Source organism: Melanotaenia boesemani, chromosome 14, assembly GCF_017639745.1.
Source record: "Melanotaenia boesemani isolate fMelBoe1 chromosome 14, fMelBoe1.pri, whole genome shotgun sequence".
NCBI lineage: Eukaryota > Metazoa > Chordata > Actinopteri > Atheriniformes > Melanotaeniidae > Melanotaenia > Melanotaenia boesemani.
The window spans coordinates 8305544-8319899 of record NC_055695.1 but is presented as its reverse complement, the minus strand read 5'-3'; the positions used below and the strand labels follow the sequence as shown (position 1 = coordinate 8319899).

General features: G+C 38.7%; 1 protein-coding gene across 1 annotated transcript; it reads right to left on the bottom strand.

Annotated features, from left to right (window-relative positions):
• Positions 1-1626: 1626 nt before the first annotated feature.
• On the bottom strand, positions 1627-4221 carry LOC121653031 (prostaglandin E2 receptor EP4 subtype-like). Its single transcript, XM_042006213.1, has 2 exons — positions 3415-4221; positions 1627-2838 (listed from the first exon to the last, which is right to left on the bottom strand). The coding sequence occupies exons 1-2, from the start codon at positions 4219-4221 to the stop codon at positions 2512-2514; spliced, it is 1134 nt and encodes a 377-aa protein (XP_041862147.1). The 3' UTR covers positions 1627-2511.
• Positions 4222-14356: the final 10135 nt, after the last annotated feature.

The following is a 14356-nucleotide window of genomic DNA, read 5'->3' as shown; positions in this document are numbered from 1 at the left end:
CAAAACCTGTAAATGTGCAGCATTAATGATGCAAATGTGCACTCGTGAACCTGAATACCATCCCAGGTGCTGGCTGTAGAGCTCTGCAAAGATAACATGCTGGATGGTCCCTCTCCTCTTTAGCCTGGATGATGGGGCATCCATGATTTTTTTTAAAACAATATCAGATTGATTTGTGACCACAAAAGAAAATGCTTCCATTTTAATTTAGCATGTCAACGAAATGAATAAAAGAAAGAACTCAGCATTTAAATTACACTGAATTATAAACTATATTTAATATGGTCATATCAGTTATGTGTACATGTACTTTCCTCCACTAAAAATTCCAGCTGCATTAACTTTAGAGGCATCTTCCTATCGTTGCTCTGTCATCTACGCTGTGACAGTTTCTTTTTGCATGACTCGGGGAGAGCCAAGGATATATGAAGCCTGCAGAATAAGAATGTTACTTCTTTGTATCTGTGAGTTTAAACTGGAAGGCCAATCATTAAGTTATCTTATTTAAATTAGAACTAGTTCAGGGACACCTGCTTTGACATGTTTGTAATCAAAGAGACAAACCAGAGTGTCATCAGCACGTTCTCAGGTTTCTTATGTGTTGCTCTGCCCTCTAGTGGCCGCAAACAGTACTTTTAGTTCAGTGTGACTGTTAAAAAGTGAATAAATAAACAATAAAAAAAAAACTAGCAGTTTTTTTTTCTTTTTTAATCATACAATTTCCATGTATGCTGTACTTGCTGTGATTGTGGCCAGTATCCATTTAATAATTTACCACCGTCTCTTTCTAGTTTTTTTTTTTTTTTTTTTAGCAGAAATTTTCTGTGTGCTTTTCCAGAATATTCAAGAAAAGAAAAGCTGTCAGCTAAACATACGTAGTAGACTTGTTAAAACAAAAACGATCCTGCAGATGTAGTCTGTTTATAAACTAGTTCTCCTGTGTAGAGACTAATCCGATTCCCATTTCCTTAGACGCTACTGGTTAACTGGCGTTTTTACTTCGTGAGCTCAGTTGGGTTAATGGTCACTCTTCCATCAATGTTTAAAATGTGATTAACATTTATTTTCTTTCGATAGTCAGTTTCTTTCCTGTTTCCATTAAACAGCATTCCTATTAAACAGAAAATTCTTTCACGGAGCACAGTAAAAAAAAACGGAATAGCGCTGACCTTAAGGCCACAGTCCACCACAGGCGGAACGCAAACACAACTCCCTCTAGTGGTTTGAGGAAAATTAACAAAAGAAAACATGGCTCCTTAACCCTGCATGGCAGACACATACTAAACCACTGATGCTTCAGCATTCAGTGATTTAATGTTTTAGTGGTCAAAAGCATGGTCACTTATATGTTAAGGGCCCCTAATGATAATGACTGGCAGATTGTTTGTGATTTATTTGACATGCTTAGAGATTTGACTATTTATTTGATCCATTAAAAGTTAAACACAAATTTTCACACCCAATTTAATATACTTTCTCATACATCTGAAACATGTCTGTGTTAACAGTTTGTTAATCACAAGACAAAAAGTCACCAACATCATAGCTGATTATAAATGGAGACCCTACAATGTGAGTACGGTTAAATGTCATGACTCCATAAAGGATATGGATTCACACAGCATGCTTTGTGCTGGTTTTCCTTACACCACAGACACAACACAAATAACAAAGGGCACACGGGCTCAGATTAATTGAAAACATACATTTTTAATACAACAATAGCAGCATGTATGCTTTTATTATATGTTAAAATATGGTTTTTAATGTTTTTTTTTATGAATCATGTTCTAATTTGATGTTTCTTGTGATATATTTTGTTGCTGTATTTCTGAGATATTGAATTTTATTAAATGTTATGTTTATTATTTTATTGTTTGCACAATCAGATTAAAAAAAACTTCACTTGACCTGTTCAGACATGGTACCACATAAATATATTTTTACTTCTCAAAGCCTGCTGCAAAGGGAGCAAAGCAAAAGTTTTTTTTGAGGGAAATCTCTCTTGATGTACACAAAATGTTATTTCTGATTAAAAAAAAACACAACTTCACAGAAAAACAATCTGCCCGTCTGCCTGAAGTAACTTTGGCTGATAAAAACATTGATAGATGTGATGGAAGTAGAGATTATGAGAGATACTGTTACATAAAGCTGAATTTATCTTGAGGAAAAATTAAGTTGTGAGGCAAAAACTATGAGCAGAGTTTGTAAAAAAATAAAAGGCACATAATAAAGGCTTATTTGTGTCTCATTATTGCACTTCATGTACCAACACAGGCGTCAATTAGCTTATCTCGGCACTACAGGATGTGTGTGGTGCAATCACAGCACTCCTCCAAGTCCATTTAATAAATAATCCCACAGGAGATCTGAGGATCCTGTGCGGCCGAGAGTCCACACAGTCATCCTCATCTTTCTCTCTCAAACTTCATGCAGCCTACTGCCCCGTATGATGCTGTCAGCTGCAAACATTCATAGATGCCACACATGTGCTGAGTTCTTGGAGACTTAAGTGTGGCAAAGGCCCTTTGTGTCTTGTGAAGTGAATTTGACCGTAGCAGGGAGCTGAGTGATAATGTTTGCATTGCACATCAGCTGGGTGAACACATGACTATCCATCATGTTATCAGGACACAACAGAGTCATTTGTGTTGAGGGTGGGGAATTGCTGCGAGTGCTGCTGCCTCTCCTGGTTAAACTGAGTAACCGTCGAAATAGGGACCTCCTGAGGAGGATGTAGATCCAGGGGTCCAGGATGGGGTTCACTGAGGCAGTCCGGATGGCGGCCAAATCTGCTTTGTGGTTACTTTTTAAGCGGTTAGCAAATACACGCACCTGAGGGAGAACAAAAGGGAAAGTAAAAATAGTAATAATAATAATAATAATAATAATAATAATAGTTGTGATGAAGCAATATTATGCTAATCTTTTCAGAATTGTTGATGTTTTCCAACTCAAGTCAAATAAAAGTTATACTTACAAAATAATCAGTATGTGAGAAATACATGTTATGTTAAAAATGTGGTAAACATCACTGGTTCTTAAACACATGATTTGGGTAATTTATGTAGAAATTAAAAAGAACAATTCTGTTCATTGAAGCATTAATCCAAGACTATTTAAAAATCTGATCTAATAAAGCAAATAGGCCTAGTTTTTATGTCTACGCTGGAAAAGAATACATTCAAAACGGTTTTAACTAAAATCTTACAACTTAATTGTAAACAGCCTAATAGAATTAAAAGTAGCAACATAATTTAAATCCTATTTTATTACAGGATGATGTTCAGTCCAAGCATTAATATAGGGTGGACTGGATGCAAAGTAAAGCAGCTCTCGTTAATGGTTGCTTTTTGCATGCAATAAATAAATAAACAAACAAACATACAAATAAATAAATAAATAACTCACCACCAGCGGAGCTGAACAGGCTAGAACCACCACAGAGGTCATCACCAGCACTGCGATCATCTGCGTCTCCGCGGCGGAGGACAGCGCCCTCCATCTCTGCCGGACGCTGGCCCTGGTGACGGGCCGCTGCACGGTCCTGCGGCGCATCAACAGCAGCGCTCCGCACACGGCGAAGTTCAAAACAATGGTTCCCAGGATCAGCAGCAGGCTGACGACGCCGTACAAAACGGAATAAGCGGTAGCCACAATGTCTTGCGACCTCCAGTCGATGAAGCACCAGGTGCCGGATGGCTGCAGCTCACTCTCTGCCATCCCAATCATGGGGAGGCAACAGAACAAAATGTGACTTAAATAAATAAATAAAAGGAACTTCTGCGCAAAACGGCGGTCCACTCCCCATCGCTGGTGGGTGTATGGACAGCAGATAGCAAGATACCGCTCCGCTGCCATGGTGCATATGATGCTCAGTCCGGTCAAACTGAAAAACAGCAGCAGAAAGGAGTGAAACTCGCAGACATGCATGTCCATCAACACATGGTTGTCCAGGTAGTTGGCTATGGTGAGCGGGCTGGCCAAACAGGTGCCCAACAGGTCCGTTACCGCCAGTCCGCATACCAGCGTAAAAAAGGCGGAGGATTTTCTCTCCTGTCGTGAAACTGAAAGTACGATTATTGCAATCAAATTCCCAAAGGCACCACCTACAAACATAAAAATTGGTAGAGCGATTTCCGTCCCAATTACAGTTGGACGCTGGGACAGAGACTTATTCACGGAACCAGATCCGTGCGTAAAGTTCTGGCTCTCCATTGCCAAATATTCCCAGAAGTTGAGGTCGGTTATTTATTTCCTTGGGTCTGTATCGAGGCAGGGAGTGTGTTTCCTCTTTAATCCCCTGCAGCAGACGATAAGGAGTCAACAGGGGAATGTTCTGTGGAAGTGCCATCCCCACTGTTTCCCCCCAAAACATTAACCATAGACGTGGCTGCGCGCAGCTGTTAGAGCTGAAGGGGGCTGTGTTTGATGTCTTGTACCACCCAGCTCTCCACAAAGTTTTATGGACGGGAATATTGAGAGCAAGGCAGACTTGACTTTGCCTACAGTTTACGGTCCAACTATCAACTGCCAGTTAGTGCAGATGTCATCACAGACGTGTGATATTTGCTGCAGCTTTAGGAGGTCAATTTGTCGAACACTTGAGCAGTACAGACAGACGATAATGAAAGAGAAGAGGCCCCCGTTTCAGTTATCCAACCAATCTCCATATAGCGGAATGAGGAGTGGATGGAGTGGTCATCAAAAGTTTTAAAGAGAAACATGTTCAATATTCTTGATTAGGTTAAAGTGTCCTTCGCCCCCCTTTCCTCTTAACATAACTAGAAACGTTAGTTGCAGGGAAGGTAGAGATCAAGTTAAGCCCTGAAATATTAATTTCTGATAGAAGATTACTGGAAAGCAAACCAAACCCCCATTGTCTGACCTTCAGAAGAAGCAGCAGAAGAAAGAAATTTAACAGATTACAATGATGGTGCACAAAAATGACTATCAAAGAGAAATATGAGGAATCGTCAGATGATATTTTACACTTAAGTCCAGAGCTAAATTTCCTCCAACATCTTGTATTAATGGTGAGAAAGTCTGACCTTTCTCAGGCAAACCCCAACAAGTCTCACTGGAGTTGAGTCTGGTTTCTGTTGTGGCTAATCCGTGGGTGAATGGGATGTCTCATGGTCTCTGAATCACTCCCAATTTGAGCCCACTGCACCCTGGTGTTGTCACTTTGGAATATTCCTTTGTCCCCAGAGAATTCAAACTGTACTGATGTGAGAAGCTGGTCATTCAGAATATTCAGGTAGTCAGCTGACCCTATGTTTTGGACACTTTGAATTTAGACCTGTGAGGCAACCTTAGATCATAAAACTGCCTGCTTGAACCATTTGGTTCCAATACCTTGAATTTTCTTCACAATGTAAATGTTACCCTGAGTTCAACATCATACAAGTCTGATATTTCATCAAAAAATGCTGTGGACCTAAAAGAAAACTTTGTAGGTGTGATGAGGAAGATGTCCATTTCTAATCCCTGTAACCAAATCTGAAACATATCTAAACTCTTATGACCTGGATTCCATGTGGACATCACAATTTTGCTTGTCTGCACGTGGGCACTTACACTGCCATCTGGTGGTGTCAATTTTTTTTTATTTAAAATATTTATATCTACATAATATATAATACCATAGTCATAACATACACTATATAAATATCTTAAATTCTATTTATTTATGAATCCCCCCTAATCCCCAAATAGCTAGAAGATATCTAAAATGCAAGCCAAAAGTAAGACTCAGTCTTAGGAAGTTATTGAGTTTCAGTATTAGACATGTCCTTATTAACCATGCAGTGACTCATAACTTTATATGACTATAAAAATAAACACATTGCCAAATATAATTAGACATATTAATTATTTTACTTCAATAAATTTGACAACAAACAGGAGTTAGATGTTGCAGAGGGTCAGGTTTCAGCATAATACTTGCTTCTTAATCAGCAGATCTTGCATTCATTGATTGCTATTCAGTTATTCCTGCTGAGGACCAATTTTTTTCTCCTTTTTCTTTCTTCATTTTTTCTTTCTAGATTTGTCCTAATTTGTAGCGAAGCTAGAACCTGACCAGGCAATGTTGGTTGTAAAGTGAGAGCATTCCTTACAAGATGGCAATTCCATCCCCCCATGCAACATAACATAATGTATCTTTACATTTTCTATACATGGTCATGTTTAGATGTTAGAATAGAATAGAATAGAAATACTTTATTAATCCCTTTGGAGAGTCCTCAGGGAAATTTGGGTATGTTGTTGTTAATAAACAAATGGTTACAGTTTACAAAAATCATACACTGTTCAGGATTTATGTTTATTACAAAAAGTAGTTTCAGTTATGTCACATGGAAAAAAACAACCACAAAAAACAAACATAAAAACAAAAAAAAACAAAAAACAAAACAAAACAAAACAAAACAAAACAGAAACATGCATTTCAATTACACAATTTTGCAAACCTGAATTGTAGCACTTCCACATTTTGGATGTGATAAAAATATAGAAATCTTTTATATAAATATAAAGATTGTGTGGCTGATCTGAGAAGAAAAAAAGTCACTGTAAAGCAATTTTATTGATAGTCACACCTGCATAATGTAGATATAAACCAAGTATAACAATCACTGATGATAACTGCAGGTTATATGGGAAGCTAATTCCACTTTCTGTGTAGGTTTCCATTGTTTTGTATCTGATTAGTGAAATATTACCATATTAGGACCTTTGTTTTCCTGAAGTAGGAGCATATTTTTCTTTTTCATTTTCACAACTTTCTTTTATATTTCTATTAATTTCCGTCTGTACAGACATTTTGAATTTTGTCAGGAATCCTGTCACACATAAAACAACTTTTATTGACACTAACTGAATTATATCAAGCCACAGAAACAATCCCATATGAATTAGCTAAACTAAAATGTCATGTGACATGGAAACAATTTCATCCAGTGTTTGTTCCACTGCCTTTTTGTCGTTGCTAATTTCCCATGCCAAGCCAAAGAGCAGTGCACAGCCTCCCACTAACAGATAATACGGTAAATGGTTGTGAGGACAGCAGGAACATATAAGACGTCACTGCACTTAGTCTGCTCTGACTCTGCAGCCATTGCACATTCATTACAGCATGACTAATGTTTACACTGAGGAGCAGTGGAGTGTCTACAGCTGACCTTAAAAGACAAAACACCACACCTATCTGAGAGGTAAACTGCAGCTGCTCATCTCTGCTGCAGGCAAAAGGAGCTGGCAAACTGTGAACAACACAGAGATGCCAGGGCTTGGAAACTCCAAACTGACTGGAATATCCTTCAGATCCCCATGAATCATGGGATGTTCAGACTCAGTACAAAGTTTATAGTGAGCTTGAATGTGTAAACACAAAGTATTTATGAGACTTAAAATATATTGTCTCTCACTCTGTGGTTTTAGCGGTGTGTTCAAGCAATAGAAGTGTGCTGCTGTGGCAGTACTCATCCATTAAAAACATAACATGATCCCTAAAAGGTCATGAAGATGTTTTTCTTCCTCTGTAAACGTATGCCTACCCTTACGTAACTAATGAGTCAGTGGTTAAAGTTACCCACTGTCCTCTCAACAATACATGCTGAGACAAATCTCTATCTATCTGTCTGTCTGTCTGTCTGTCTGTCTGTCTGTCTGTCTGTCTGTCTGTCTGTCTGTCTGTCTATCTATCTATCTATCTATCTATCTATCTAGCTAAGAGTTGTCTTTGTGTTGATTCATTTGTCCACCCTGATGTTTAAATGAGAATATATGCAAAGGGTTAGGGTTCCTTAGTCCATTTATGTTAGCAGGTATTATGCACGTCACTTCAAACAGTCTGATGTCTGGACTTTGATTGAAACACCTCCATTCTTGTCTTTTCAGACATTTTATTGTAGATTTGCTGCTGTTTTTGGGATAATTATTCAGTTGCATGACCCAGTTTCAGTCAAGTGTTAGCTGTCAGGCATATAGCCTTACATTTAACTCCAAAATACTTTGGCATACAGAGTTTAGTCAACTCAGTTATTGTAAAGGGTGCAGGTCTTGTGACTGTAAAACATGCCCAAATAATCAGCCCTCAAACTGTGCCTGACTGTTGGTATGAGGTGTTTGTGCTGAAATTATGTATTTGATTTAGAAATGCGCTGTATTATGATACATTTACACTTTGATCTGGTCTGTTCAATGAATATTGTTCCATAGGTTTAGAGGTTTTTTAAACTTAATCACAAGCTGTGCTGCCAGGTTATTTCTTTTTAGATAAAAGAAGCTGACTTCTGGAAACCCCTTCAAACAAGCCATACTTGTTTTGTCTTTTATGATTGTGCTGCCATGGACTTTAACATTTAATAAGCAAACGGAGGCCTGTAAAGTCTGAGATGCATTTGGTTTATTGCAGTTTCTCTCACCAACATATAGTCTGACCTTGGGGAGAACTTGTTAGAAAACCCACTTCTGGGAAACTTGGCAACTGACTAAATGTTTCCCATTTGGGAGTAACCTTTCTCACTGTAGGATAATTTTAGAAGATGTTAAGTCCTGGATGAGTGCCGTGGTCAGAGACAGTTTTTTATCAGCTCAATTCTTGCAAAACTGAAGCATTTTCTTATCTTTTCTGATTTTGAAGAAGTCATTCATGCTTTGAGTTAATCTAGACTTGACTACTGCAACAGCCTTTGTTCAGGTTGTGGATCAGTGCCTCATGCGCCATTTGCAGTTAGTCCAAAATGCAGCTGCCCACATGTTAAATGGCACTAGGAAGAGAGACCACATCACACCAGTTTTAGCTTCTTTGCACTGGATACCTGTTAATTTTAGAGTTGAATTTAAAATTCATTTGTTTGTGTTTAAGTCTTTAAAAGGGCTGGCCCCTTCTGAGCTCGCTGATCTTTGAACACTACACACTCCCTCTAGATCATTTCTTGTTGTCCCGAGGTCCAGGTTGAAATTAAGAGGGGACAGAGCTTTTTCTGTTGTTACCTCCAAATTGTGGAACACTCTCCTCATTCATATTAAGATCTCACCAACTGTTGACATTTTAAAATTTCATTTAAAGACTTATTTTATTGATTTACTGATTTGTTTCATGCTTGTGTTTTTATAATCTTTAATTTTTTTATATTTGTTTTATTATTTAGGCTCCCACTTTTATATTTCTATTTTATCACTCTTAGTTGTATAACACTTTGGTCAACATATGTTGTTTTTAAATATGCTTATAGATAAAGTTGACTTGTCTTGACTTGAATAATGGATGTTAAATAATTTGGAGATGGCCACATAACCCCTAAATAAAGAATAAATAAATAAATAAGTAATAAACATGCACAATTGTTTGTTCAATTGTCAAAATTACTCAAGAACATATTACCATTAATACCATTTATGAATCTTTTGGAACATTTGATAATTTGATTAACTGACAGACAGGTGACGCTAGAACTTGACTGACAAAGGAGGAGTTTCACACACCTCAGATGACAAATTAAACCATATTAAACCAAGCGGCTGTAGCTCAGGAGGAAGAGCAGTCGTCTTTCGACTGGAAGGTAGGCGGATCGATTCCAGGCTTCCATTGACTACATGCCGAAGTGTCCTTGGGCAAAACACTTAACCCCACGTTGCCTCCCGATGTGTCTATCGGGGTGTGAATGTATGGGTGAATGCGCTTTGAGTGGTCAAACTGATTGGAAAAGCGCTATATAAGTACAAGTCCATTTACCATATGTTTAGTTACCTGACCGATGCTGTCCATGATTGTGAATGCTGACAAACATGCATTCTATTGATCAGGATTTCTGAACATGGAGGCACTTGGCCAAAGAAATGAACAAGGGGAACTGCCTGTTGAGGAAGAAAAAGAGGAGTAAGAACAAGGGTGGAATAGGGGGAAGAGACCGAGGAGCATGAAGACATGCTGGCCCGGATGAAATTTGGGCCACAATTATAGACCATATTATTAACCATCGCCTCACAATGATAGAGGCAGGTTGCAGAGTGCAGCCTTAAGTGTCCCGCCCTAGAGTCTCCGCCATCATCTAAACCTCTCGCAGGGAAAACGAGTATGTAATCAGTCAATAATGGAATTATACTGCATGTTGTATAGGACAGGACACTGTGCATAAAGCAAGAAATGTATGTATTTACTCATTTGCCTATTCATTTAGTGTGTACGTGTGTGTGTGTGTGTGTGTGTGTGTGTGTGTGTGTGTGTGTGTGTGTGTGTGTGTGTGTGTGTGTTATAAGCCGTAATATCTTACCTGAATGGGATGTTATGATGCTAAAAATGACAAGACAAATATTGGAGAAAGTAAACTATGGGATGATTGATGACAGAGTTTAGTATTCCAGTCACTGAGCAGTGATGCATTAGACTTGTGGTAAAGTTTGTGCAAGTAAAACAACAATACAGTTACATTGGTAAGATAGATAAGACAGTGTTGTTCTTTGAATTCCATATCTAGGATTGAACGACAACCTTGCACAGTGCAGAGGCAAAATTTGCCAATGCAAGAGCAAGAGATCTGTCTCAATGTAATGGCATACAATGTCATCACATTGAGACAGATCTGCGCACTCATCCAAGGATGGTCATGGCGTTCCCACCACCCTACTATTCTTTCCTCAATCCCATTGAGGAGTTTTTCTCCAGTTGGAGGTAGAGAGTGTATGAGCATCAGGCTCACAATCAGAGATCCCTGCTTCATGCCATGGACTATACATGTGAAGATATTCCAGGAGATCAGTGTAGGAGATGGTTGTGACATGCACAAAGTTTCTTCCCTTTATTGCATCACAAGGCAGAATATACAGCACGATGTGGAGGAGAATTTGTGGCCAGACAGACAGCAGCTGGGCTAAGACTCAGAGGTGGACATGAGGGATATTTCAGTGGTCCTCTGCCATAGTGACAAAACATCTAAACATTGTGACTTGCAGTGCTTACACAATACCAAATTCACTGACTATTATTTGAGAAAGGAATTTTGTTTTGACACATGAGTGAACTGTTTTGGGAAAGATTAAAAAATGAGCCAAACCCAATGGAGAAAAACTGTAATGTTATGGGTGAAAGTGCTGCATACATTGTGTACTGTAGTTACTGTATTCATCTTTAACAATCAATTAACTACTTGTCTGTCATTGAGGAAAGCTGTACATTATCTCATTACCAATTTAATGATAAACTTGATGATTTTTTTATGTTCAAGAAAAAAAAGTGATAGTTACTGACCTCTCCTTTGTTTAAAAAACATGGACATTATAAGAAAATTAGAAATATTAAAGCTTTCAGTTATAAGAACAATTATTATATATTATCTACTTAGGCAGAAAGAAGTGCTATTTGTGTGTTTCCAAGAGTATTATAGTCAGTAGTTTCATTGCCCTCCACTTAAAACATTAAGTAACAAAGAAATCATGTGAGTTAAAAATTCAGACAACAGAACATTTACAAACAAACTGCTTAGCAAATCAGACTTGTATTGGGAATGGATGTAAGTAAGTGGAGATTTAATGTGCATACTGCAACCACAAGTGGGGGGTCTGATAACTTACCTTCCTTGTGCTAACTTTCTTGAAGCAACAAAAAATGCAAAAAAAAAATGCAAAAAAATAAAAATAAATAAATAAAAAAAAAAAAAAATATATATATATATATATAAAAGGCTCCTCTTGATAATCGGATTCATTTATTTATTTATTTACTTTGAATCATGGAATCTGTGTAATCTTGCTGGACCTGACCTGGGGGGACAGAAAAGAAGGAAGACAGCAAAAATAAGCAAAAGGGAAAGAAGAAAGAAGAAAGAGGAGACAGAAACACAACAGACAGAGGACAACGACTCTTCAGTCCACACTATCACCAGACAACAAACTGTTACACTTGTACATAAACACACCAGAAAGTTTCTTACAGTTTTTACTGAAAAACAGAGCTGCCAGTCAGTAAGAGCTCTTAAATAATAACCAAATCAAAAAGACATATTACAAAAGTAGCACAACAACAACCAGATACTAACTCACAGAAAAAAAACAAAACAAAACAGAGAAATTATCTCTTAGTGTATAAACCCACTGGACAACTCAGTGACTGTGTCAGTATGCAGAATATGAGGAATAAGGAGTGATCAGTGATGAGCACTGGTGAGTGAGATCGTGCAAATGCGACCACGCCTCTACGGAGGCTAGAGGCAGACCAGGGCAGCCCAAAGACCCGGGCCCTCAGCAGCAGCCCTGGAGCACAAACCGAAGCTACCCCATCCCAAAGACGACCCCAGCCCCACCCGGAGGGTAGCAGAGGAGAGTCCCAGCCAGATCCCCCCGAGATCTTGGGGCACAGACCCCAGTGGGCCAAGATCGGCAGCCGCCGGCCATCCATGGTGGTCCGAGTGAAGGGTCCAGGGTCCCAGGAGCCCAGACATGGCCCCCCCACCCCCCAAAGGTAGAGGGCCTGCACCCTGCCTAGGAGAACCAGGACCACCCCAGACAACCACCCAGCGTGGACCAGCATGCACCCTGATGTTCCAGCTGCACATCCCAGGAACCAGGGCACCATTGACATCCCCCCCCCCCCCCCCCCCCAATTTTATTGATGAATTGCAGGTTTCAGGTGTTTCTTTCTGCAGCACACCTGAATCAGGTTAATAGGTTAACATGATTGGGCAGAGCTTGAGAACAAGCTGTTGAGGAGAGCCATTTAATTAGACTCAGGTGGGATGTTACAGGGAAATGTCTAAAACCAGAAGGACTGCAGCCCTCAAGCACCGCAGCCGGACACCCTCGGTATAGAAGAAAGATTTTACTGCTGATTATGCAAACACAAAATTCATCCACGCTTTCTACACTTTAATCCCCCCCCCCAAAAAAAAGCCACAGTAATGTGACATGTTAACAACGATACGGTGGAGGGCTGTATTCATTGTGTCTTCTCATTTGCTACAACAGCTGCTTTTGACGTTCTTGTCGCTAAATGTAGAAATATCAGTAAAAGCACTCCGAAAGATATTTTTGTCCTGACATTAAATAATGTAATGCTTGTTAGTGTGAAAAAAGTTCAAGAATTTGTGAGAGGAGGGAGAAACTGAACTGCTGAACTCTGCTATTTCCTGGAACCAAGTCAAGATAATCTCCTGGGCCCTCAAGCCCAACAAAATAAGAGAGGTGGTCAAGAGTTACATAAACACAAGTTAGGCTAACATTAATTACAACAATGGAGCACAGTTTTATCAAGAGAGATCACAAAAAACTGATTAGTCAATAAAAGAAACAGTATTAATGTCACCTAACTCAATAAATTTCAGTGAGTGGAATCAAATCACAGATGATGCTGAAAGAAGGACCAGTGAGATGAAATCCAACACAACAAGGAGAAAAATGTTTACATCAGCTAAGTCCTCTGTGTTTAATGGAAGCTTGGATGAGAGGCTGTTAAATAGTGTACGTTAACAAAGTGATGTTGATGGATTAATTCAGAATGACCTAATCCACTTTTATTCACATAGATTTCATTCACAACAAACTCATCTCAAACAGAAAGAAAAACCCAACAATTTCAACCATAAAAAAAAATTCTTATGACCTTTGATAAACTCTTTTTTTTTTTTTAGCTAACCAGCTTTGTAGATAAACTGTCATAAGAATAAAATGCTTTTTTTGTTAAATTAGGCTATTTGTATTGCATTTAAAGGGGCAAACAAATGAAGTTGTCCTGCTTATAGAAATGATAGTGAATGTAACCACTACAAAACGCCATGATATTTATAGTTCACTGGCGATGCATTCTCAGTTCAGGCCTTCAAGATCAAAATGAACTTTATTGCTGCACTTGGGAAAATTTGTCTCAGGCTTAACCCAAGACCATCCTGTTGGAAGCCACCCACATTTAACATTTCTTACCTCTTACGCACAAGTACTGTTAAATGTGTTCAACAATCCTAAATCTTTCAGCCAGATAAGGCCTTGAAGTGCTGTTCGTTTTTTGGGGAGGTGGTTGCTCAGTGGGCAGAGTGGTTGTTTTTATATTGGGAGAGTGGTTTAATCTCTAGCCCCTCCACATGTCAAAATATCTGTGGGCTGTCTGAACATACGCATTGCTCCTGATATACTTACAGGTGTATTACACTGAAAAGAGCTTCAAATAGACTACTGCACAGATGTGTTGTGTTTGAATGACTGAATGAGAAACACATGGTAACAGTGTTTTATGGGTGTAGACCATTTAATAAGGGAGAATGTGATTTTTAAGGACTTTAAATGGGATACATAAATTTAAATTCTACATTAGGTTGTTGCAACAATCCTGTGTAGAAAGGCTAACACAGGATATCTCTCT